Source organism: Strix aluco, chromosome 3, assembly GCF_031877795.1.
Source record: "Strix aluco isolate bStrAlu1 chromosome 3, bStrAlu1.hap1, whole genome shotgun sequence".
Taxonomy (NCBI): domain Eukaryota; kingdom Metazoa; phylum Chordata; class Aves; order Strigiformes; family Strigidae; genus Strix; species Strix aluco.
In genome coordinates this window covers 99947099-99972285 of record NC_133933.1, presented here as the reverse complement: position 1 = coordinate 99972285, position 25187 = coordinate 99947099, and the positions used below count along the sequence as shown (strand labels likewise).

Here is a 25187-nt window from a genome sequence, read left to right as displayed (position 1 = left end):
GCATTTGCTTTTATCTTAGTATTAAAATCATCATTTGTACCTGGTTAGTGCAGAACCCTGCTGAGAATATTTTCCTCATCTCAAAATACCTTGTAGGCTTTGTTTTCTAGATTAAATATTAATGTGTCAAGTTAACCCACTCCATATCACAATGTAAACAGATTTTAAATAGATTTGCAATTTAAGAGAAAAAATAATGTGTTTAAATAAAATGCTTTCTTGTAAGACTGGTTTTTGGTTTTATATGAGAAAGGAGTGTAATTTATTAACAAATAATTATCACTGTCATTCTCTCTATCCCCCCATTTGGCTTCAGGCTATCTTTGCTGTACATGCCTTTTCAATAGTAATGTGTGGTGTAGAAATCAAGGTACTGTATTTTGCATCTGCTACTAGCATATCATTTCTTCTACAACAGGTGCATTGAATAAAGAGGTAAAGGTCAAGTGCTATTGAAACTCTCTGAATCATTAATGTGAAAAAATGATCACAAGTGTAATACTGCAGGTGGTCTCAGATGTGCAAAATTGTTTCCACTTCAGATAGAATGCTGATTAGTATCATTGGAAAGAAACGTGTTTGCTGTCTGCAATCTCTTTTTAAGAATTTAGTTTGGCTTGGCTTTACAGAAAGTTAACAGAAGATTTTTTTCTTTTTTTTTCAGCCAGCTGAATTTCCACCCTGTCTGCTCTGCTTATGAGTTTACCAAAGTAAACATTGTCAAAAATATAGTAGCCATCCTATTGTTTGCAAGAGAAATGTGCTATGGCTTAAATATTTTATTCAATAGGTATTTTGTGCTCAGTTGAAAAGGATATTCACTGGTACCCTTGGTAGAAAATCCTAACAGTAGATTTAAAGCTCACGGTACTAACTTTGAATGTTGTTACACTGAGTGTACCTCATAACCTATAAATGCCAGCATTGTACTGCTAGTGTTCACCAGCTTATGAAGTTTTTCTGGCAGCATATATTTCTGTTGGCTTTGGTATTCTAAGCAAATGTGATTATTTATTCCCGTTCTTGCTGATTTATTTACATAAACTTAAAAAGCTCAATTGCAGTGTGTGTTGGGAGTTAGAATACTCTTGTTAAGGTATAAAAGAGATTTATTTATGGGTAGATGTAGGCCTGGTGGTCAGGAACACAGTTTGTTAATCTCAATTTCTATACTTTTGACATCTACTATGTAAGAAAGAGAAAAGAATGGTCTTTCATTTTTGTGGAGGACTTTGAGATCTGCAGAAGCAAAGGAAAATGCCATTAAACAAAAAAAAAAGTAAAAAAAACCTTAAAAATGCATTTGGTCTATTTTTTTTCTATTCTGTCATGATGCCTGTGTGAATGCTGTTATAGGTTGTACAACCTATAGTATCTGATCTTTAAACTCATTGAATAAAATAATGAAAAACTAGAATCTTTCAGACTGTAGTCATTAAAATCACAATTACGAGAAAGAAGCAGAACTTTATGATCTAATTTGCAGTGGAAAATAATTGTCTTCGCGGTGGGGAGTCTGTCTGCAGTTAGTGGAACAGAAGTGTAAACATACCTTGGTTAATTGGCTAGTAAGTCATACACGCTAAAGGCTTCCTAGCCTGTAGCAGGCTGTGTAATTTTAGACTATACAGTATATAAAAATACACTGCTGAATGTAACAAAGTGGTTCTGGTCTATTAAAATACTGTCAAGCGGCATAAGGGAACAGCGTGTGCATAGATAAGAGAGTCACTCTGTGGGTGATTAGATAAGGTAACCAGGGGTCAAGCCTGCTTCTTTCTCTCTCACAGTGCCAGTGGGTTCATGCTATTCACACACACAGGATTTTGGTCTACTTTTGAGACAGAGCTAACTAAGGACCATTCCAATATTTTAATAAAAAGGACATAGGAGGTAGCTCATATGCTCCTCCAGAACATTGTTGTTTCTGAGCAGTGGTTTAAACTTATGGCTGGAATAGTACTCTGCGCCTGGCAGTCACTCATTTTGATTGATTTGCTTAGCTCATGTGTTATAAACAAAGGAGTTTCGAGCCAGGATGTGCACATGCAGTTATTTTTATGATGGTTTCTGTGAATAGCTGTTAAGAAATTAAAATGGGGGGCAAGGAAGGTAGGTAAGTTTTATGGTAGGCAAGAAGTAACACCAGTAGTATTAGGGTATGACAGCTTACTTCAAAATTATGGTGATGGCCATTAGGACACATCATTCTGCTTTTAGAAAAAGTTAACGAGGAAACTTGACCTGTAGCACTTTGGGTTTGGGGGATTTTTTTGGTGGGTTTGTGGGGGGTTTTTACCTTCTTTTTTCTCTTGAGGCTAGAGACAAAAATACTGAATTCTGAGAACTTAACTGAGATTGCCATCCAGGGCCTTGGATCCAATCCATAGACTCCCTGGGTAGAGCATAAGGAGCCTTAAACATCTCCGAGTGCAGTGTGCTGACTCAGTAGCTGCTGCGTGCCAGCCTAGAGGGAGTGCTGAGGAAAAACATATATTATAAATCCTTCCTTTACCAGGGATTAAAAGTTTTATAATGGCTGCTCTGTGGTATAGCAAATACTGTTGTTATGTACGATGGTTGGACTGGATGATCTTCAAGGTCTTTTCCAACCTAGACTATTCTGTGATTCTGTACTACTACTTTCCAATCTTACTGTTCCTTCCCTTACTTCAGAAAGGTTCATACCTTCATTTCAGAACAGAGGTATTACATTTACACTGAAAAGATACAGATACTACAGTATTCTGTCTGTGAAGCTCTTTCAGATTTATTTTTTTCTGGTGGGGTTTTTTGGGGGGGAGAGGGGGTTTGGTTTGTTTTTTATGTTTTTATTTTTTTAAAAAGCTTTACAGCAGTTTGTGTTCTGATACTGAGTTCTGAGATACCTAGCTGATATTATTGTACCATAACTACATTAATTAAGATCACTTTAAACCTGATGGAGAGACTTAAGTTGTAAGTTAAGAAATGGTTATGCACTTTACATGGGGACAGTCTCACGATAAAATGCAGGAACAGTTATCCAGATATGAACCTGGTCTCTGCTCTCAGGAAAGACACCAGGCTGCTGGGATGTGTTTCACTTGTGCAGTTCCTAATGTTCCTTTTGTGAACTTTGGAGCAACTTTATATGCCATGACCACCAGGGCGCTGGCAGGCATCAGCAGTGGAGGCAGGCGGGGCTTTAGACTGGGTGCACTCACAGGCTGCAGATGGCACGGAACGTGTATGTTCTGGGGCCTAGACAAAACCTTTCTGCCACACTGTTGAGTTAGGCGTCTCTGGTCCTATATGTAACAGAAGAAGAAGAAATCACTGCAGCACTGTGTGTGTCTCCTATTTGGGAAGATTGTAAGAAACTGATACTTGTTACTGCAGAGTGGGTTTATTGACTAAACAGATGAACTTTGCCTAATACCGAGAAGATTCTACTTATGCTGAATATCAGAATTATGAGTTTCCAGGATCTTGCTATTTAAAAAGTTATGGACTTTGTGAGTTTAGAGGTCTTGGGGACTAATTCCTCAGCAGGGGCATTTGGGTTTGCAGTTTTAGATTTGGGCTCCAAACCTAGACTTACAACCTATTTTAGGAACCCATTACTTGTGTAAATGTGGCTCTTCTGCTTCTTCGTGCAACCCTTTCTCTCAAAGAACAAATTGATAATTAATTCTTTGCAAACCAGTGATATTTTCTTCATGAACAATTGGGTTACTCCAAAAAAAGGCTGTGGCATTTTCTGTTTGCTGGAGAACATTCTCTTCTTGATACAAGTAGACAAACCTAATGTTTTGTTTTGTTTTTAAATGAAGATTATAATATGGTTTCAGCGCTTTTGATATATTCCTCTAGCATCCACCCAATTTTTACTTTAAACTTTGTAACCCTTATACTTGACATTATTAAGCAAAATTTGTTTGATGTTTTCTTCAGTCATTTTTAAGACTCATGGTCCAGTTCACAGCTGCTGGGATCTTCCATACCTCACCTCATCGATCGGTCATTTGTCTCTTAAAACTAAAATTTTCTTATAGATTGCTTATGGTTTGGGGTTTTGTTTCTCTGAAGGTGTAAAAGGGAGGGAGAGAGGAACTGAATTTAAATGGTGTCCTTTAAAAATACTGTGGGCACATGACTTTCAGACAAAACAAACTTGTATTACATGTTGAGCTTTCTCAGTGTAGAACACACACAACCCAGTGAAAATAGACCCACTTGGCTTTACTCTGCTGTCACAGTGAATTCCATTGAAATCAGCAGACCTGCTTTTTATGGAAATGTGCATGTGCAAGTATTTTCAGATGAGGGTCTTAATTGACATTATAGGGGTTTTAAAATGTATTTATTTTGTCTGATATTAGTGTTACATGTAAGGCATCCTCCTCCACAGTGGTTACATTATGAAGCATGGCAAAAACAGGGTAGAAGATGCTTTTCTGTTGAATTAGATATGACCCGAGCGGTTGTTGTTAACCTCAGAAGTCTTTAAAACTTTTAACTGAGTAATTTGTTTTGTAGGGTGAAATGGGTGCAAAAGGACAGGATGGTGTTGCTGGTCTTCCTGGCGAAAAGGTATGTTCTTGTATATTGATATGTAATCTGACTCACGGGAAGTTATCATTATGTCAGTGGCTTATCTGTAATTATGTACAGAAATGGGAGGATAGAACGCTTCTGTTAAAAAATGAATTCCTCTTATGTGGACTGCCATGCATCTTACCTGCACATGCCAATATTTACTGCCATCTCTTACCTGCACATGCCAGTATTCACTGCGAATGCGGTTGTTTGGTTTAGTTTTTTTTCTCTAGAAGGGGTGGATATGCAGAACCAAAGGAAGCCACTTGTTCAGCTGTGCACTTTGTGGTCTGCAAGCCTGGAAAAGAGCTCTTACGCTCTTGACAGGCCACTTGGTAGAGCTTTGAGATAACCACCACTGACCTCTAAGCAAAGACTTGGGAATAGCCATGGCTAAGAAACCATGTCAGCCTACCTGCATATTCAAAATGGTAATTTTCACTTAATTTCAGGATGTCAGTGTGCAAATTAAGGCAAATGTACATGTATTACGAGTTCAGAGGTTACCTGTATTAGAGGAAGTCTACTAGTCTAATATCCAGCATCTTCAGTATAGAGGACAGCCCTCATAACACTGAGGAAACAGTGTGTTACTGGAGTTTCTACTCATTTGGCCTTTTGTGATTTTTTTTTTTTTTTTTTTTTTTTTCCCTGTTCCATAGTAACAGTTGAAATCGTAGTGGATTTTCTGCATATACATGGAAGCCAGTTAATACATAAATGAATGAAACTCTCCAGATACATGTGTTAGTGCACTTCACTGATTTTTTCTTTTTTTCAGTGATATCTTTAGCATCACGATTTAAGTTCTCAACCCTCAATTCTGTCAATTTAGGTTCCTTTTCATCATGTACTTCAAGTGTCTGTTCTTTTAGTGCCATAAACAAGTATGCCTTTTAAAGGCAGCTGTTTCAGTGACAGGCTCAGAATTTCAATATTGCACTTTATTGGTTGACATGCTGTTTTCATATGTATGCAACATTTTAGTAATGTCAGAAGGTTTAGTTTATTTTGTAATTATCCAGATTTTGAAGTACTGAAAGAAGCAGAGTTTCACTTCAACTGTCAGATTTAAAATCTGTAATTAACAAGATACAGAATTATGAAACTGTCTTTTTACTTACCGTTTCTGTCTCAAATTGTGGTTTTTTAAAAAATGGAAGGTAAATATATAATATTACCAAAGAAGTGAGTTAAAATAATGATATTTGCTGCTGCTGCTAAGTTCAAAGGACTTTGCAATATTGAGGGACTGAATCATAAAGTGGTATGTAAAACTCAGAGAAGGTAATAGTAAAGTGATGCAGAGGAAGAGGGAAAACAAAGCGAATGTTACATATTTCATGTCGGACTCCAGACTAGCTATTACTGTTCAGGAAAGTGATCTTGGAATTACAGATCAGTGAAAATATACATTCACTGCTAGGTACTAGTCAGATAAAAAAATGGAATTTAGGAATTATTAGGAAGAGAATAGTGAACAAAGCAAAAGCATTTTAATGTCACTATTATTAATGAAACCGTATTTTGCTGCATCTTGAATGATGTATACAGTTCTGCTTCCCACATCTCAAAGTGTATCTAATATTACTGGAAAAGGTTCAGAGGAGGTGTCGATAGTGATCAAGAGCATTGGGCATCTTCCAATTCAGGTGTGACAATGTGGACTTCAATTTGAAAAAGGCACAACTGAGATGAAATATGTCCTGTTCTGTGCTTTATGCAATCATGAATGGAACAGAAAAGATTAATAGGGATTTATTTATTTTACTCGCCTTTTCGGTGTGTGAACTAGAACATCAAACCTTTCTGAAAGCAAGTTCCAAAAGGATAGAAGGGGCTCGTTTTTCCTATTACATGATTACAGTTTGAACACTCTGCCACATGATTTAAACAGTCTGAAAAGTTATTAGAAAGTGGAATAAAAATCCATGGAGTATGTCAGACAGGCAGTGCTGCTTGTCTGAAAGTTCTTGAGCTCCAAGACACTGAAGCCTGGGAAACTCACTGGAGAAGTCTTTATGGTTGCCCTGTGGTACTTTTCTGTAGACATCTGTTGTTGCCACAATTGTAGTCATATACTTGACTTGAGAAACCTTTGATTTGATCCAGCCAGACAGTTTTTACTTTATTGTGCTCCCAGATGTGAATTAATGGAAGGAGTTATTGTAAAACATTGTAGATTGAATGAGATTGATCTAGAATGAAGCTGTGTTTTCCCTTGGCTCTTTCCGCAGCTCCTTCTCTGATGTTATCTTTCTTTAAAATTACCAGGCTACATTGCTTTCCAGGACAAGTTGTTATTACAGTTTCCATGGTTAATACTGTTTGGGTTTTTTTTGCTTAGCGCCTTGCAGATTCACTGTCAGGCCAAATCCCAAAGCTCCTGCTAGTTTACGTAAGGCTCAACAGTCAGATCATATTTAATATCAAGACACTGTACTTTTCCTGAACATTATAACTCCTTTAATTCAGACTACATAAAAGCCATACTGTTGTTGCAAATTAAAAATGAAGTACCGTGGAATCTGAAACTGGCAAAACCAAAAGCTGTTTAAAACAAAAATAAAATGGGCAAACAAAATGTTTTGTACATGCGCAGCTAGATGAAGAAACTGAGATCCAGCCACCCAGCTTCTGCTAGCCAGAGTTGTCATGTCTATGCAGAGTGGCACAGTGTTATGTGGAATTATTAGCTCCTCTCTGGACGTAGAATCACTTTATTTTCCTCATGTTGTGAATGGTGTTAACATGATCTGTCTCTCAGTTGATGCAGCAAGAGCTATGTAAATTTGTGCGCGTCTGTTATTTTTGTGCTTCTTTTTCTGGGATGTTCTGAATGCTAAAAATGTACACAGATTCAAAGGCAACTGAACAAAGTAAAAGAATAAAAATACTCTAAACACTGTTATAGACAAAGGTGTCTCCTACGTTTCGGGAAGTTGAGGTGCAGATTGTCCAATGCTGGGAGAGCATTCTCAGGAGCTATTGCTGTTTGTTTATCCTTTTAAACCTTTCAATACATGTTATCTTTTGTTAGAGATTTGATATTATATTTGAAATTATATTTGATTGACTGGTATGGCTATTTTTATGTTTTTCTGCATTGTATCTTTCGGGGCTTTGTGCAGATGTGCTCCCTGAGTCACTGGTTAGAAACAGGAAAAAGAAAAAAGAAATTGTACAATTATTTCTTATGTAAATGCAGTTTGAGGCTTCAGAGAGCAGAGGGGCTCTTTCTGATACACCCAAGCACTATCCACTGTAGTCTCCACCGTTCATACTTATTTCCCTGGGGAAAGCTTCACAGAACAAATACATGGCATATCTTACTCATATTGCTACAAGTAAGCAACAATATCAATCTGACCTATTTTAGAAATTTACCTTAGAATAGGATAAACTTGGCTATTAGAAGGCCTGTTTCTGTACATTTGATTATCTCAAACATACCTGACATTGTAGTGAAAAAGTAAAGTTAGAATAATCCTATCCAATACACTTTATTACCTGAGAGAATCTTACCAGGAGAATCTCCCAGGAAAATGCTCCATGGTCGTATGCTTAATTTTCAAATCTGTGTAAGTGGTGAGAAGTCTGTAAGGCTTCATATGTGGCCTTGACTTTCAGGGATCTAAAGTGTGAAAATAGATTGTGTACCTCACATATCTTCAGTCTGTCTTCAAATCTGACACTTAGCCTTCTTGTCATTCATAAGATGTATTATCACCGACAGCATCATTTCACATTCACTAAATGCTGCAGTGATTTTGCAACAGTTGTACTGGCTAATAGGTGCACATCTAAGTGGTGTAGACTTCTAGGAGGTTCTTGCCATTTGAGAAGTTTGATCTGCTGTGGGCTAATTAAGTCTTGATGACTCTAGGGTGACATAAGAATAGACTTAACACCCAAAAGAAAATAGATGAGTGTTCAGGCCATAGTTCTGTAGTTTTGCTGATTTTTCTACTGCAGTTCTGGTAAGCTGCAAAAAGAAAAAATGAGGTTTCCACTGATTGGCAACACACCACAATGTGCCGGTTGTCTCATCTGCCTTCAGGGCAAAAGCAGTCAGTGTAACAGTGCTGATGACTAATCTAGAGAGTCAAGAATCAAATGCGGTCCCTGTGGAGCCCTATCTCAGGCCCCAGAAATCACAACACAGTAGACTGTGGACACCATCACATACATGACTCTATTTGATGTCAAACTACCTAGTTCCTTCATACCTATCCTTTTCAGGGAATCATCTGAAGAGATACTTTTTAAATAGTGGATCCTACTTAGGGCAACAGAAGAAATTCTTGAGATTATCAGAGGAGAAAGTTTTGTGGTGTTAGTTTGTAGTTCTCAAAAATAAGAGGGTAGTACTCCTCCCTTGGAAGGAAACTTGTGTCATTTGTAGACTACCAGGAGATATGGAATACATCGCCATGATCCCCTTCCTGCAATCAGGACTGATTTGTAGCTCAGCCTTTTGGTGACAGTTCTTCAAGGTATCTGTCAAATCATGATAGGAGAAGAACTGGAATGTTGTGGTAAATCAGAATCACTATGTGTGTGAGACCTTATGCTTTTGCCTTCTGGAGGTGTTCAGCAAAGTCTGAGGACAGAAGAAACATGTCAAGGGAAGCACTTGTGTTAGACTACTTTTTGGCAATTAGCAAGTGAAATTGTCCCTAGATACACTTCTCAAGCCATTTAGTGTAATTGGATTGCAGCCAGAGTGCTGGCTGTATGGCCTGAGAAATTAAATCTATCCCTGAAGTGGAGCTTTGAGGTGACGGGAGTGCTCTAAGGTGTAGGATGACAGTTGCCTATCTGCTGCAGATCAAGCTCCACAAGTTAAGCAACCCTGATCTAGTTACACTAACCTCATTATGACAATAAGAACTGGTTGCTCTGCTGTTAAGAATGGTCTTCACATGCCATTGCTGTGTGCAGGGTCACACCACTGGTGATACACTGCTGGAAAGCATTTCTATTAAAAAAGTTCTATTATTTTCCTAGTGTTCCTGTTGTACTGAAATGGTGAAAGGACTCTTCTGTTGGTGAGACCCACAGGCTTCTCCTTTACTGAAGTCATAGTGTCTTATTACTTCCATAGGTTGCATGTGTGCAGGTCCTTTTCATAGCACCTACTGGGGGATTGATACAGATAAGGATGGTCAAATTCACTGCAATGCATTTTGTATTGGGAGAGAACGGGGTTAGTCTCTCCACTCTTCCAGGCCAGGAAACAATTAGACTTTGCACAAAGCATATGGTGTGTTGGATCCTCCTTTTGTAGTATACTTCTAGGCCTTCTAACAGTCTGACAACTTAAGGAGGTGTACACTTTGAGCCATGACTAGAAGATCAAGTATTCCAGCCTTAAAAATGTGTTGTGAGACCTTTTCTGAGGAAATGGAAAAAAAAAAGCAAGCCTCCAGATCTTTTTGTTCTCATTTACAGTGAGTTCATTCTGTCCCTTTCCTTTCCTGAGCTTTTTGTAAACTCAAACAAGATGGGTTTGCTATGCCTCTGTATAGTTGAGATTTGTGTTTCCTGCACTTCTTGTGTCACTCAGCTGAGTAACTCAAGTCCTTTCCTTCTGTTTGCTTCTGAGTCTATAATGCCATGACACTGAAGCTCCAAATAAAAAATTTGTTTGTCCTGGATGCTAGGTGATATAGTCCTGTTTGGGTTGGAGTTTTTTGTGCTGGTTTCTAATGCCTTGGCAGTCAAGATGAACCTCTTAATTGTTTTGGTGTATCATATTTTAGGGGGTGGATGATCTCTATGTACTTGAAAAGTTAAGTGGGAGAATTTGTGGTTCTGAGAGATAGGTTGCCACCATGGCATGTACTTTGATGGAAAGTACTAAGCCTCTTGGGGAGCTACAGCTTATGTGTGTTATGGGTCCTGCTAGCCAAAAAGCTCTTAAACCTCTGAGAAAGTCCTGTTGGCAGCAAGACTCAAAGGACTCAAGCTGCTAAAGGCAAGTTGGTTCTTTCTTGGCCATTCCATATTTGTCTATTTTTTTCTATTGTGAAACTAGTTTTTCTTCTTTCTCGGCCACTGCATTCTGAAAAATAAAACTGATGTAGCCAGAAATGTAATACAGAAAATTCAGAATACTTACCAAACTGAACTTGTTTTGTCTGTTCCCCTTTATCCAAACCTCCACAATAATTGTCTTCTTATGGTTCATGATACACAATTCATAGTGATGGAGATGATGCATCTGTTTCTTAAACTACATTTTGTGAAATACTTGTGACACCGTTCACTTTCAATGTTGAACTTTCAAATGGCTTAGCTTTACTGTTGTAGTTTTTCACACTAATTTTTTTCAATTTAGATTATGAAAGACATCCTAAAATATTAAATATATTGAGTAAGCTTTTTAAAATAGCTGGTTTTGCAGAAGCAGTGAAATATCTAATATGCTGTGCATTTGCTACTGCACTGTATGGGTGCTCCCGCAGTGTATTAATAAAATAAACAATTTAGACTGAAAGGAGAAAGAAATGCTTATGTGAATAGAAACAATGTTTATCAACTTAGATTTATATTCAGACTAGAGAAAAAGACTGAGAACATTTCAAGACATTTCAAGAGCTCTACCAATTGTACCTCAAGAGTCATGAAAATGAGATTGGGTTTACTTGAAACTTTGCAGTAGGTACTTGTAAAAGGATTGTTCCTTCTTTTGTTCACTTACATATATTTGTGATGATGGCCCAACAAAGTATACACGAACTCACATATTTTTTGAGCTAGAAGATAACAGGACTAGAATATATAATGCTGTTGGTGGTGGTGTTTTTCTCATTTAACTGTATGAGATGGTTATCTGTAACTTCAGTTTTCTCAAGTCCATTATCAGTGTGCTGTCTTCAGTTTTAACTGACTCTGAAACCTAACACACATGATTTTATTCTTGTTAAATTTGCTCTACCTTTTGTAATAAGGTTCTCTTTATATTTGGTATGGGTAAGGAAATGATTATTAAAAGTCATCCCAAAACATGATACAGATACCATTTGTGGTGCAGATGCTGCATCAAAATGGCATGTTAACACTTCCTGAACAGCCTACTTTGCATTGCCTGGTGGGAAGAGCTCCCCCTTCCCTTAGTGGTGCCTGAGAAAATGAGTTTGAAAACTGCTGCATTGTAAGATTTATTTTTTTTTAAAGAAGAAATTGAATTCAGAAGCTCAATGTAAAAGATGGCTTAGAAATGTCCAGTCCAGTGCTTTGTTTTCCAACATGATTTAAATATATATACACTCATTTAAAATTTTGGAAAAAAATTATAAATGACATGCTAGTATAGCTTGTGACTTCAAATTACTTTCAGCGATGCTTTTAATACCCATCTCCATACTGAGTTACTCCAGGGTCAGATCTTCAGAGCCAGCTATGTCATAAAATCCACAACCGGAAACTTGTTAAATGTGCATCCAAATCAAATTGTGTCATTGTGAAGATTCTTGAGACCATTGACCTGCTTTCCCCATTGCTCCGGCTAGACCATGGCAACTCCATCTAGAATTTTCCAAGGCATATTTGGCTTCGCAGAAGAGCCATGGATATATGGCCTATTATGCCAGTTCAGCATATGCTCCTGGAGCATCAATCATTCATGCAAATACACAAATCTGAGGAGACATTAGTGTTGAGCTTACAGTAATGCAGTCTTTTCCTTGCAGCTGTCTCGAAAGATCTCTGGACACAGTGCCTTCCACATTTCATGTGCTGTACAGGGGTCAGGATATTTCCGAAGTAGCTCATCAGCATCTCTGAGAAAGCTTCCAAAAATGCATGTGGAGCACTGGATAGATACTGCTTAAAGCCATGTTACTCAGCTTGCCTTGTCTTTCATTGAGTGCTGTCCAATTTCTGAGCTCCTGTCATTGCTAATCAGTTATATTTCAATATTTTTAGATCAGGTATGGACATAAGTTTTGCAAGTTATGCAGCTTTTGAAATATCCTTGTACTGCTTTACTCTAAAGTCTCCAACAGAGATAAAAAGACTGTAATTACTAATACAGGAAGAAGTATTTGACATCAGAAAGCTTTTCAGAGTAGGAGAATTGTGAGCTGTAAGAATGTAAAGCCAAAACAACATTTTAATAGGAAATATGGTGCAAATTTTTAAAAACTAGGTTTTTATGCGTAAACAAGTAAATAGATTAGCCTCAAAAAAGAAAGACAGTGGTTTTCCAATTGGAAACTTCATTTCCACAAAATTTAAAGCCTTGAGTTTGAGAATCGCTGGCCACTGGAAATCAGACAGTTGGACACCATCTATTACAGCAACAAATTTGATACGAGTTTTCTATTCTTTTTGTGTTTTCAGTGATATCTTTGTGTATAATTAACACACATCTGATTTTAAGAGATGGCTGAATATGAAAACAATAGCTCTCAATAGCTTTCCTATGCATAAATATGCTTTCTAAAAATCTTACTGGGCAAATACACTTTAGACCATTACGTTTTCCAAAACTTGTTTCATTGCTTCAGCATGTATAGTTCTTGCTTGCTTGCTCTTGCTCTCTCCTTAGCATTACAAGGATGTGTTTTGAATAGCCTTTGATCATAAATTTGATTCCAGAGAGCTGTCTGCTGTGCTGACTTATTTTTGCCTTATTAGGTGATTTTTGCAGTTCACAACTCCAGGAACTGTTGAGCTCCCTGGTTTTTCAGTTCCTAAAGCTAAACGGCAGCAGTCAGTTTGGTTCTCGATAGAAAGCTCCCTGGAATCAAATTACCTTGCGTGCAGTGACACGGCTTGAGTGTTATTCCCGTTCTGGAGGGAATGGTGCTAGTGACTGCTGTAGGTTCTGTACCGTTGGTGAGAAGAGACTTCATTTTTAATTAAAGAATTGCTGCTTTTTGAGAAAGAAAAAAAAATATGCTTCAGTCTGTCAGCTAACCCATTTGAGGAAAGTTGTGGCATTGTCTTCTGTCCCCTTGTGGTTTCCCTCAAAATCAGATTAGTCCGTCCCAGTAGAACAAAAGTACAAATGTGTTTTGGGAGCCAGATGCTATGCTTGTATTGCTCAGCATCAAAGCCCTGGGTTCCTTCAGGCAAGTGACACTGTTGAGATAAGAGTGGGAATGGAAGGGTATACTCTCTGGAATTTGCAGTGAAACTAATAACCAGCAGAATGTGGCCAGTCACAGGGCCCGTGTGCAGTGGCCGCTATTGTGATGCGAGGTGTGGCCAAAGAAACCAGAGGTCACCATCCATTTAATAGGGGTCTGGGCTGCTGGGAGCAAAACTGAGGGTGGCACGCTGCCATGCAGGACAGGCTTTTGTTAGCTTGTTATGTAACGTGGAAGTAAAAAATAATGCGGTTACTAAATAATGCAGTCATTAAATGCAGCTCTTTGTTCCTTAATCAGGGATTCATGAATACTCTAGCTGTGAGCCTGCCTGGTTCTGGGATTCTTAACTATGTTTGAAAAGCCTCAGTCAGGACCTCACGGACTTTGAGAGGACGGGAGGAGGCTTGAGGATTCTTCTTCAATTGTTCGTAAATTACATTTATTGAGTTCTTTCTGTGCGGTTTCTGTGGCAATAGGTTTATTTTTTTTTCCCCTCCTTCAGTTGTGAGGGCTACAGACTGTAGGTTTTGAAACTAATATTCTGAGCTTTTCACATCTCATCAGAAAGTAGGGCTTTAAGAAAAATACCTGTTATTGCAAGACAGTGTTGTAAAAGTTGGCAGCAGTGTGTTGCAGATGATGGACTAATTGGAGAGAAAGGAACTTTCTCGCTGTACTGCAGCATAGTACAGCTTGTCTGACATGTTTTGCTTAGGATTTTTTTGTCTTCTTTTGAGGAGTTAGGTACTGGACTTCACCAAATACTAGATTTTGGATCTGATGAATCATTGATTTGTATTAGGATAGTTATGGATAACTTATGTTACTGTAATTAATTTATATAGAACAATATTTTCTCCCTGGCTAACAACTCCTATTACAAGCAGTGCATGAGATTTTTTTTAAAAAATGTTAGCTTCATGCAGTAGAAAATTTATACATAGTACAAATTGTGCAGAGGTTATAGATAATACTGTTGGCTGCTGTTACTTGTGACCTATTAACTATTAACTCTCCTTTGTCCTTGTTTTGGTGGATGAGCTGTGTTAGTCATATAACTATTTAAATAAAACCAGCTCAGATGTGCATTTTTAATGTCAGTGAATATACTTCTTCCCAAGAAAAACTTAAAAATTATAATGTAGGTTTTATATTCCAAATTTCATGTAAATGGCCTTATTAAATTCATAGATGCCAAATTGTTGGACAAAAAAACTGCTTTTTTGTTCGTATAGTAAAATCATTCATAGGTATTGCAAAACAGAATGTTGTTTGTTGGGTTGGTTTTTTTTTTAATTCCCACTGCTAGCCAGTATTTATCAACACCTGAGATTCATACTGCATGCTTCAAGTCTGAATCGATTAAATCATTGTGACATGCTGAGGCTGGGCCAAGTCTTGTCTAATCAGCAGTCAGCACTGTTGCTCTGGCATGAGGCTCCCAAAAATAGAAACACAAGAAGTCAAACAAGTAAGTGGAAGGGCACTAAAAGAAAAAGTGCTGCTAATTCCACTGTTGACTTTCTGTCTAATGGATTCTTGTTCCCAGGCCACGCTAAGTAAAGCAACTGGCATGGGGTGTGTTTCTGCAGATGGCTCAGCAGTGACACACGCAGCCCAGCTGGTTGACAGGTGTTTGATTTGTATTTAACAAGTACCTCGCACAAGCCAGATTTTTTTTTTTTTTTAAAGATACTGAGAAGTTAGTCAGCTAATGCTTTTTCGTCAGAATTAACACCCCTTTCACTATACTTCCTTTTTGTTGTGAATGGCAGTTCTGATTTTCCCTTACAAATGAAGATAAAATTATTTTAGTTTGTATTAAGAAAGACACTAAATAGGATAAATTGATCCATAGTTAATTTAATAGTTGTAACCTGTTACCTTTACATGTGGAAAATGCACAACATTTTATTTATAGCTACTGACAGTAAGATCTCAAGAACTGTTTATTTAGTTGTCCACATCTTAGTCTGAAAATTCCCTTAAAGAGTATGCATGGAAGGAAAATGCCAGACTTCTGGGGTATAGCTGTTACGCTATGTGTCCATGTGTCTTCCCATAGTGTGAGAAGGTCTTGGGACTTTCTTGTATTGTGTAGCACAAGCCTGGAGTAAAAGAAATTCGCTGCCCAGAGGAGCATATAGTATGGCTAGAGATGCACCCAGTGCTGCAAGGGAGGAGTGAAGGTGGGAAACCACTTAACAGATGAGAATATATAGTGTACAATGTTATTCCTTACTGATTTTGTTGTACTCTACATAAGAGCACGCTGCATAATTGGAGAGAGATTGTCTCGATGATGGCCTGTTTATTTAATTACAGTTCAGGGGTTTTGTTTTGTTTTAATAACTATGAGTGGAAGAAATTATGATCTTTGTGGCATTTGTTAGTCAGTGCTGTGATGGCAACTCTACAGGCAAAGCCAGAAGTGGAAATAGTAGAGTATCAGGATGCTCTTACAAATCATCTTTGATTAATGTGAACTCTCAGAGTCTTAGCCAATAAGATGTGTAATGTAACAGTGACTATGGCCAGTTTGTCTTCCCCACCCCCTGCCCCATTTGTTCATACTTTAGTCTGAGCATTTTTATTTTCTCATATCAAATCCATGATGTGGAATGAGGTGAGACTTAAGGAACTGTTCACAAAAATGTGTGGCTTTTTGCAGTGACAGTGACAGGGTTATAATGACAGTGTTGTGAAATAGCCAGAAGAAATACCACTCTGTAGAATGTGGTATACTGGCAATACTTCTGTTGAACCTCGGAAGAATGAGAAAGGAATGCAGCCAGAAAAATGGCTGTCAGAGTAGTGTTGATTTTCTAAATAAACATTGGGTTTTAGTGAGAGGATGATTAAAAACTCATGCAGAGATACTGTGTCTCTCAGTTGACTAACTTCTTCCTGTCAGGCGTCCTAGATGCAGAATATGGAGTAGGCTAATAAGCCTCAAAAAGGTTAAGAAAATGGCTTGAAAGTAAGAGTTACAACCCTACTAGGCCAAGATATCACTGTTTAACACAAAACTGCTCAGAATTGATAGTAATGGGGTACACCTGGAGCTTTACCTTTAGGGAGCAGTTCCTAGTGCTCCTGTGCTGACAGTAGATCAGGTGATCTGAGATTCACAGGTGGGGAACTGTCTGCTGGAGTCCTAGGTAGGTGGTTAGTATATCCTCTTCATCCAAATACTAACCCATCCCCAAAATACATCAGATGTCAAAAGGCATTGTTTTTGAAGTGAGGAGGTATATTTATTGGTAAAGTCTTTAAGCTTCTGAGTGTAAATGGAGACATGGAAACTGTACCTTGAACTGCTTTATTTATCAGTTGATGGAAGGTTTGCAGTTACAAAAGCACACCAATAATATGGTATTTCAGAAAAAGTACTCATCTGAGTTAGATTAGAAATTCCAGTCTATATGCAGTCTATTAATTTTTTGATTCACCTTAAATCCTTAGTTTTGCTACTGCTTTTTTGCATTTCATATCTGTGTGGTTAGACATTAGACTTAATAGTGTCTAATGGTCTGTGGGACAGATCTTTGTTAGTGTAAACTGACATTTGTACCAGTTGAGAATCTGCCTCCTGAATCTTCAGGTTATGGAAATGGATGATGGTGATAACAACAACAATAATAATAATAATTCCTGCAGTAAAGAACAGCCTCTGACATCTAAGAAGTTGACCAATGCTGTTTACCTTCCTAGTATAAACTTGGGGCTCCAATTATTATGGTGAATTTAATAGTCATATTTTGAAAAGGCTTCGGCAATTCATTAATATTGGATAGTGCTTTCTAACTTATATTTAACATTATTGCATTCCAAATACTATATTAGCAAGGCCAATTAGATTAATTTCCAGTTCTGTTGAAACTTTAATAGGATTTAATTTGCTTTAATGCCGTGTTATGGCTGGGTTAACAATAAATCAATAGATGGTAAGTCGGGCAATTTTTCTGTTGTAACATAGTTACAAAAATCTATCAGTTGTCCATGAGTATAAGATCACTTCAAAATTTTTTCTACTGTGTTGCTTCAGATGATAGAAATACCCAACTGGCTAGAATTAATTTTCTAAACTGTTCATCCATAAGATATTATGAATCTTTGAGAACCTGTTGCAGCCAGAAGCCTCTCTGCCGATCCCTGGTACTCTGCAGGAAGTGTTCTCATGGTTTTCATTTGCATTTTCTTTAAGCTCCATGTATGGTCAACTGAACTGGATTGTTTTCAAGCCCATGTTCAGTTCATGTCTGCACTGCATTTTTAAATAGCAATATTAAAAAATTGAAAATTAACATTATCCACTTCTATGTCGTATAGTGTGCTTCTTAGCCTTCTTCAGGAATGTAACTGGGTAGTGGGCCATGAAAAAAGCTGTTAGTTGAGTCATTTGACTCAGTCTGAAAAGTAGAGGAAAAATTTGTAAAGGCTCTTCAGGCTCTAGGACACAATGAGACAAAATGAGAAACTGTCCTGTTCCACTGCTCTTCCACATTGCCTAGAACTTTCCCCTTGCTTGTAAAACTCCATCATGACAGCCCCTGAGGGCTCCACAGAGACTAATGAGTTTCCTCTCACAACTGAGAAACTAAACCCAAGCTACCCAAGGTCCTGGTTATGTGCTGGTAATACATTCTGCCTTGATTTTTCTCCTCTATTTGCTGTTTAGTTCCTTGCAGTCCAGTTCTGTTCTTTTTGAAATCAGTGGCATTCAAGAGTGGTGACTGGAAACGTGCCTTCAGCTTGAGGAAGAGTGGCTGGAAAGCTGCCTAGCGGAAAAGGACCTGGGTGTGTTGGTTGAAAGCCAGCTGAATAAGCCAGCACTGTGCCCAGGTAGCCATGAAGGCCAATAGCATCCCGGCTAATATCAGAAATAGTGTGGCCAGCAGGACTAGGGAAGTGATTTTCCCCCTGTACTCAGCACTGGTGAGGCCACACCTCAACTACTGCATTCAGTTTTGGGCCCGTTGCTATGAGAAAGACCTTGAGGTACTGGAGCGTGTCCAAAGAGCAACAAAGCTGGTGAAGGGTCTAGAGCACAGGTCTTATGGGGAGCAGCTGAGGGAACTGGGATTGTTTAGGCTGGAGAAAAGGACAGGGAGACCTCAGGGGAGACCTTATCGCTCTCTACAACTACCTGAAAGAAGGCTGTAGTGAGGTGGGTGTCAGTCTCTTCTCCCAAATAACAAGTGATAGAACAAGAGGAAATGGCCTCAAGTTACATCGGGGGGGGGTTTAATTGGATGTTAGGAAAAATTCCTTCACCAAAAGGGTTGTCAAGCATTGGAACAGGCTGCCCAGGGAAATGGTTAAGTCACCATCCCTGGAGGTATTTAAAAGACCTGTAGATGTGGTGCTTAGGGACATGGTTTAGCAGTGGACTTGGCAGTGTTAGGCTTACAGTTGGACTGGATGATCTTAAAGGTCTTTTCCAACCTCAACAATTATATGATTCTATGATTCTTGATGAAGAAGGTCAAGAAGAATGCAGTTGTCACTTCTTCAAGGACCTGTGATAGCAGTGAACGCCACTTGTATGTGCCAAATGCAGAAAGAACATTTACTGACAGCAGAGGCTCTGCTTCTGCTAATACTTTTTTTAACAGTATAAAAACCGCTTCTTGACTTCTATCATAAAGGCTTCAGTCAGCTCATTATCAGTTTTCAAAAGGAAAAAAAAAAAAAAAGGGCAATATGCCAGCCTGTATTTCTGCATGAAAATAAATTGAGTGATCCTTTCATCTCCGTTTTTTCAGAACAACTTCTCTGACTTCTCATGTTGTGTGAAAATAATTTGTGGGAACAAAAAATAGAAGCAAACTTTTGACTTAATGCGTTTTATTTGTGAAATACGTGTGCTTTGCATATTTGAGTATAGAAATTGTGCAAGTTGCGTGCTTTTTAAGACATACTAATACCAAAAAAGGAAACAATGCCAAATAAAGAGTGTAGTCAGGAGTAAGGACCCCTGTGGCCATATTCTCTGAAGCTCTAAGCTGCCACTGGCTGCTGGTTCATTGGTTTGCATGCAGATCATCAAAACCTAAATTTTCAAGTGTCGTTTAATTTGGAGTGTATTAACATCTAGTTGCCTAAACAGATAAGCAAGTCAGACTTGTCCCAAAGATGGGTATCAGGAAGGGCTGGGAATGAGGAAAAACTGCTGTCTCCTGAACTCAGATTATGTTATGAGGTGCAAATGAGAACAATAGGGCTATTCATATTTGCCTTTCTCTTGAGCAGCTACATAAAAAAGCCACAGGAGCCGTGATCACTAGGACACAAGAGTTCTCTGACCAGCCCTCACCCTTGTGGCCAAAATGTGGTTCTGCTGGGGCTGTTGTGGAAGCAGGACAGAGCAAAGGAAACAAACCATTTACCTGTCACAAGGCCTTCTTCATCAGATTATTTTAAGAGAGGATCTTATACTTGCTCACATGGGTCAAGTTTGCATCAAGGATAACACTGAGCAAGTATTCAGCAAGTGTACTTACAAGTGCTGAGTAGTGGTAGTTCAGCAGTAACCAAGTAGAAACAAAAGGATCAGTAGATGCAGTGAAACCAAAATGTCATAATGTTTAGCAGAAACTTCCTGATGTGACTAATCCAGGAAATTCATGGGGCAAGTCTTAGTAAATATCAGCTGAATGTATTTTTATGTAATTAATATTCTATCAGGTGATCCTAACCATTAACAGGAGCCTGTTTAAAGAAACAAGGAAATATACCAGTAGGTTAAGGAAGGTGTCATGTAATGGAATATAATTGGTGTGTGATTTTTATTTCATTAAATGTGAAGCTCTGCCCCCGCTGGTAGCTCTGGACTGGCTTGGTACGTGCTCCACGGGGGAGGATGCTGCTCAAGCCTTCAGACAGTACGTTGTTGAACATTCCGCTCCATTTCTGCAATGCTAAAAATAGTTGTCCTCATTTTAAAACACCGGGCTATTAGATTATTCCAAGGGTCTGGCATACTCAGGCTAATGGAAGGCATGTATCCATAAATTATCAAAACAGTAAGTAGTGTTTGACCATGCTGATTTTACTTCTATTAAGATGAGTTTCCTTGCTAGTAACCCCGGAGTACCAAGCCTGTTCTGTAAATCAAGCTCCTGGCAGTGCCCCAGTAAATTTAAAAATAAAAGGAAAAATGTTCATCTTTCATATTGAGGATGGAGAAACATATGACTGCCTCTTCGTGGTTTTGGGTTTTCTTTACATTTTGCAAAACCATATCTACAAAATGCTTAAAGTATTTTACAGTAATTGTTTCTCTTTCCCAGCCTTAAAGAGAATCTCACAAAGTTCCAGCATGTTTGCTGTTATAAATCATGTTAATGCCTAAAATGTTCCAAATAGCAAAATGCATTCCAAGTGATTGATACACAAGTTTCTCTCCACTCTTTTTTTTTTTTAGTGATTAGATAATGTGACAGCTAATTCATTTTTGGCACCATATTGATGGTTTTACAAGTAACCAATCCACTTAATAAAGTTCACATACTTTTACATTAAGATAGCCTCTCCTTTTATTTTGTTACTATTTTTTAATGTTCAAGTCTCTTCTTTGGGGGGAAAAAATAGCTAAATGTAGAAGTCAAGGTATAAAAATCAGTGTAAATGCATTCTAAGAAAGTTGCTAAGTACACAGATACAAAGCATCCTACTCTGTCTTAAACACCTTTACCTATAAACTGAATCTAATTTTATAGGGTGTTGCAGTGCAGTTACAATCTGCAAATTCAATGAATGATAAATACATTAAGAGCCATGATTATAAATACACTGCACATTTCCAAAATAGTTAAAGCAACCACAACATCTGACACTGTCCTGCATGAAATCCTTGTCTCTAAATTGGAGAGACATGGATTTGATGGATGGATCACTCTGTGGATAAGGAATTGGCTGGATGGTCACACTCAAAGAGTTGCGGCCAATGGCTCGATGTCTATGTAGGGAACAGTGGTGAGTGCCGTTCCTCGAGGGTCAGTATTGGGACTGGTGCTGTTTAACATCTTTGTCAGCAACATGGAGAGTGGGATTGAGTGCACCCTCAGCAAGTTTGCCAACAACACCAAGCTATGTGGTGCAGCCAACACGCTGGAGGGAAGGGATGCCATCCAGAGGGACCTGGACAGGTTTGAGAGGTGGGTCTGTGCAAACCTCATGAAGTTCAACAAGGCCAAGTGCAAGGTCCTGCACATGGGTCAAGGCAATGCCAAGCACAAATACAGGCTGGGCAATGAGAAGATTGAGAGCAGCCCTGCAGAGAAGGACTTGGGGGTGTTGGTTGATGAGAAGCTCAATGCGACCTAGCAATGTGCGCTTGCAGCCCAGAAAGCCATCCATATCCTGGGCTGCATCAAAAGAAGTGTCATTAAGAGGTTGAGGGAGGTGATTCTCCCCCTCTACTCTGCTTTCATGAGACCTCACCTGCAGTACTGTGTCCATCTCTGGGGTCTCAGTATAAGGACAAGGACCTGCTTGAATGGGTCCAGAGGAGGCCCACGAAGATGATCAGAGGGCTGGAGCACCTCTCCTGTGAGAACAGGGTGAGAGAGTTGGGGTTGTTCAGCCTGGAGAAGAGAAGGCTCTGGGGAGACCTTATAGCGGCCTTCCAGTACTTTAAGGGGGCCTGCAGGAAAGATGGGGAGGGACTCTTTATCAGGGATTGTAGTGACGGGACAAGGGGTAACAGTTTTAAACTGAAGGAGGATAGGTTTAGACAAGATATGAGGAAGAAATTCTTTACTGTGAAGGTGGTGAGACACTGGAACAGGTTGCCCAGAGAAGCTGTGGATGCCCCCTCCCTGGAAGTGTTCAAGGCCAGGTTGGACGGGGCTTTGAGCAACCTGGTCTAGGGGAAGGTGTCCCTGCCCATGGCAGGGGGGTTGGAACTAGATGATCTTTAAGGTCCTTTCCAACCCAAACCATTCTGTGATTTTATGATTCTATTACATTAATCATTTTAGATTTAACAAAAATCAGTACAAATGTATGAGTTTATTTTTGCACTGTTGTGTTGAAGGGATAATCATTTGTAGAACGCTGATTAAACAGTGCAAGGCAAAACATCTATGGCTTGGCTCTACAAAAAAAAAAAGTGAATGTGATTTTTTTCCTAGTTTACAGTGATCTAATATAGCAGGAAGATGAAGTATTATTATCTGGTAACTTGTACTGATTAATTAGAATTTTTCCCCAGCACACTAGCATCTATTTTTACAGAGGGGAGCTGGAAGGAAGATTTTGGAAACTGTGCCATGAGTGGAGTTAGAAAAATGCCATTTTAACAAGCTATTTTAAGCTCTATTTTAATTGTTGTTTATCATGAGTGTTTTGCATTTATGTGCTTAATTACTTGTATCATTTTGATGAGTAATTGTTCTTTTATTGGCTCTTTTTGTTGTTGCGAGAGATTGGAGTTCTTCCTTTGTCTCTGTTCTTTTTTTTTTTTTTTTTTTTTGCGTCTGTGAGGCATTTCTCTTCTGCTTGGCTTGGAATCAAACAAGTGAACTTTTCAAAACTTTCTTTTGTTACTGAATCCTGGCTTGTCTAGAAAACTGAATTGGATGATGTGCAAGTTACCAGGGCAAACTTCTGTCAAGGAATTAAGACCCATGAATGGAATGGAGAAAGCATTTGATTTTAGATTCCTTTAATATGTCTTCTAAACTCCCACTTGAAGTCATATGAGCATGGATGAACTCTTCTAACAGAACTTAAATCAGTAACTTTAGATTTATTGAGATCAAAATTAATGTACTTTACAGTGGCATATTTCATGAATCTGTAAAGGGGGGGGGTGGTTCTTAACTTTGTGTGGCAGAGCCTGGTTCTCACTAGGTCTGTAATTGTTTAACATGCTTTGCTAAGAAGGAACAGAAAAGGAAACCGTTGCAATATTTTGTATTTTAATTCTAAGTGAGATATTACTAGGTTTTTAACTATAGCTTTTCCTTGGAAAATCCTATATTAAATGCAGAATTGAATTGTCTTTAGCTTTCAACTCAGACATATTGATTTATTTTTTTTCTTTTGCTCAACTAGTCCTTATTCAGATATTGAAGATGAAGTTTACCATATTACTTAGCTTGGATTACTTACCTTTTAAAAACATTTTTGATTAACAAGGTGCTTTTTTGTAGTTGTGCTCAGTTGCTGAGCTTTTAAGCATCTGGTTTCTTGAATGGAATTTACAAACCCAAATAAGATTCTTAATATTCATAGACAGTGCAAGGATAAGGTAATTTGGGGGACAGGGGATGACTGTCAACTGTACAGCTGACTTACTTTTCTCTTCTAAAACATGGGGTAGGGGAGGTAGTAATTTAACAACATATACAGGACATACACTTACGAAGTAGGAGAAAGATTTTTGTCTGCCTGGTTGCACAGGATCAAGATTTGCATTTCCTCCTGCAGAGTAGGCTGGGCATTCCCCTAGAGATGGGGAAAGATCTGAAACTCCCCTTTGAGCAGAGCCTAGAAAACAGTAGTCAGCTTCATATGTACAACTCCCTGTAGAACCCAATGGTTTAAGTGTAGGTCCCTGTGGACTCAAGCACCTAATAGGTATTAGGGAGAGAGTGGCAGCTGTAGCACCCTTGTTGGGATTTTAGGTGCTTGGGTAGTATGCAGCTGTCTTCTGAAGTATTTTTTTCTGATTTGGGTCCTGAAATAAAACTTAAGAAAGATTTTCATGTGATCCAGACTCTCAAATCTTTTTTTTGTTGTCCAATTGTCTGAAGCAATACAGCTATATCTGCTGCATAGGTAATCTGTAATTGTTAATTGCCTAATATTTTGAAAGTGAAATGTGTTTTAACCAAGTACAAGTCAACAGACATAAACAACCCTAGAAATCAGTTCAGCTGTTCTGTAGAAAAGTAACAAGAAGCAATAACTGTCCAGATGTCTTTTTCTCTTAATTGAGCTCAGTCATGAGTTAGGTCTGTAAAATGACTGCTATGTACATTTTGTTTCAGGGGGAAGCTGGCTTAGCAGGTGCTCCTGGCATACCTGGTCTTACTGGTTCCAAGGTAAAAAAAACAAAAACAAAAAATGCCAGAAAAACTCCAAAACAAACCACAAAGAAAACCTAGTCTCATTTTATGCATTTTCACTCTCAACATCCTCTTTGCCAGCTGCCCAGTATCTACATAAATTGTATTTGAATTATATATCTAGTTTCCAAGTTGTATAATGTGATAGAGGAACTTTACTATCAGCTTCTCTTTTGACAGAGAAAGGGCATGTGATGCAGTGGCACAATCCTGCCTATGAGTATTATTTTGCATTAAGAGTAGTCACCTAAGTCTCAGAACTGTGCAGGTGTTTCCAGCCACAAGATAGCAGATTCAAAAATTTGAAATTTGAGAGTCTCTTGATCTCAGCAAAATGAGATGAGGGACGGCACTGCTTCTTCCACTCTTCCGTTTCAATCTTCTGCTTCTATCCAGAGGTGGAATATTGTAGGAAGGCCAA

The 25187-nt window shown here is 38.5% G+C and overlaps 1 protein-coding gene across 1 annotated transcript in view; it reads left to right on the top strand.

The window, feature by feature from the left end:
* COL19A1 (collagen type XIX alpha 1 chain) overlaps positions 1-25187 on the top strand; it is a 226280-nt gene that overhangs the window by 46372 nt on the left and 154721 nt on the right. The window contains exons 12-13 of the mRNA XM_074819814.1: positions 4522-4575; positions 24689-24742. Of these exons, the coding sequence (XP_074675915.1) occupies positions 4522-4575; positions 24689-24742 (108 nt within the window). The remainder of the gene's footprint in view (positions 1-4521; positions 4576-24688; positions 24743-25187) is intronic.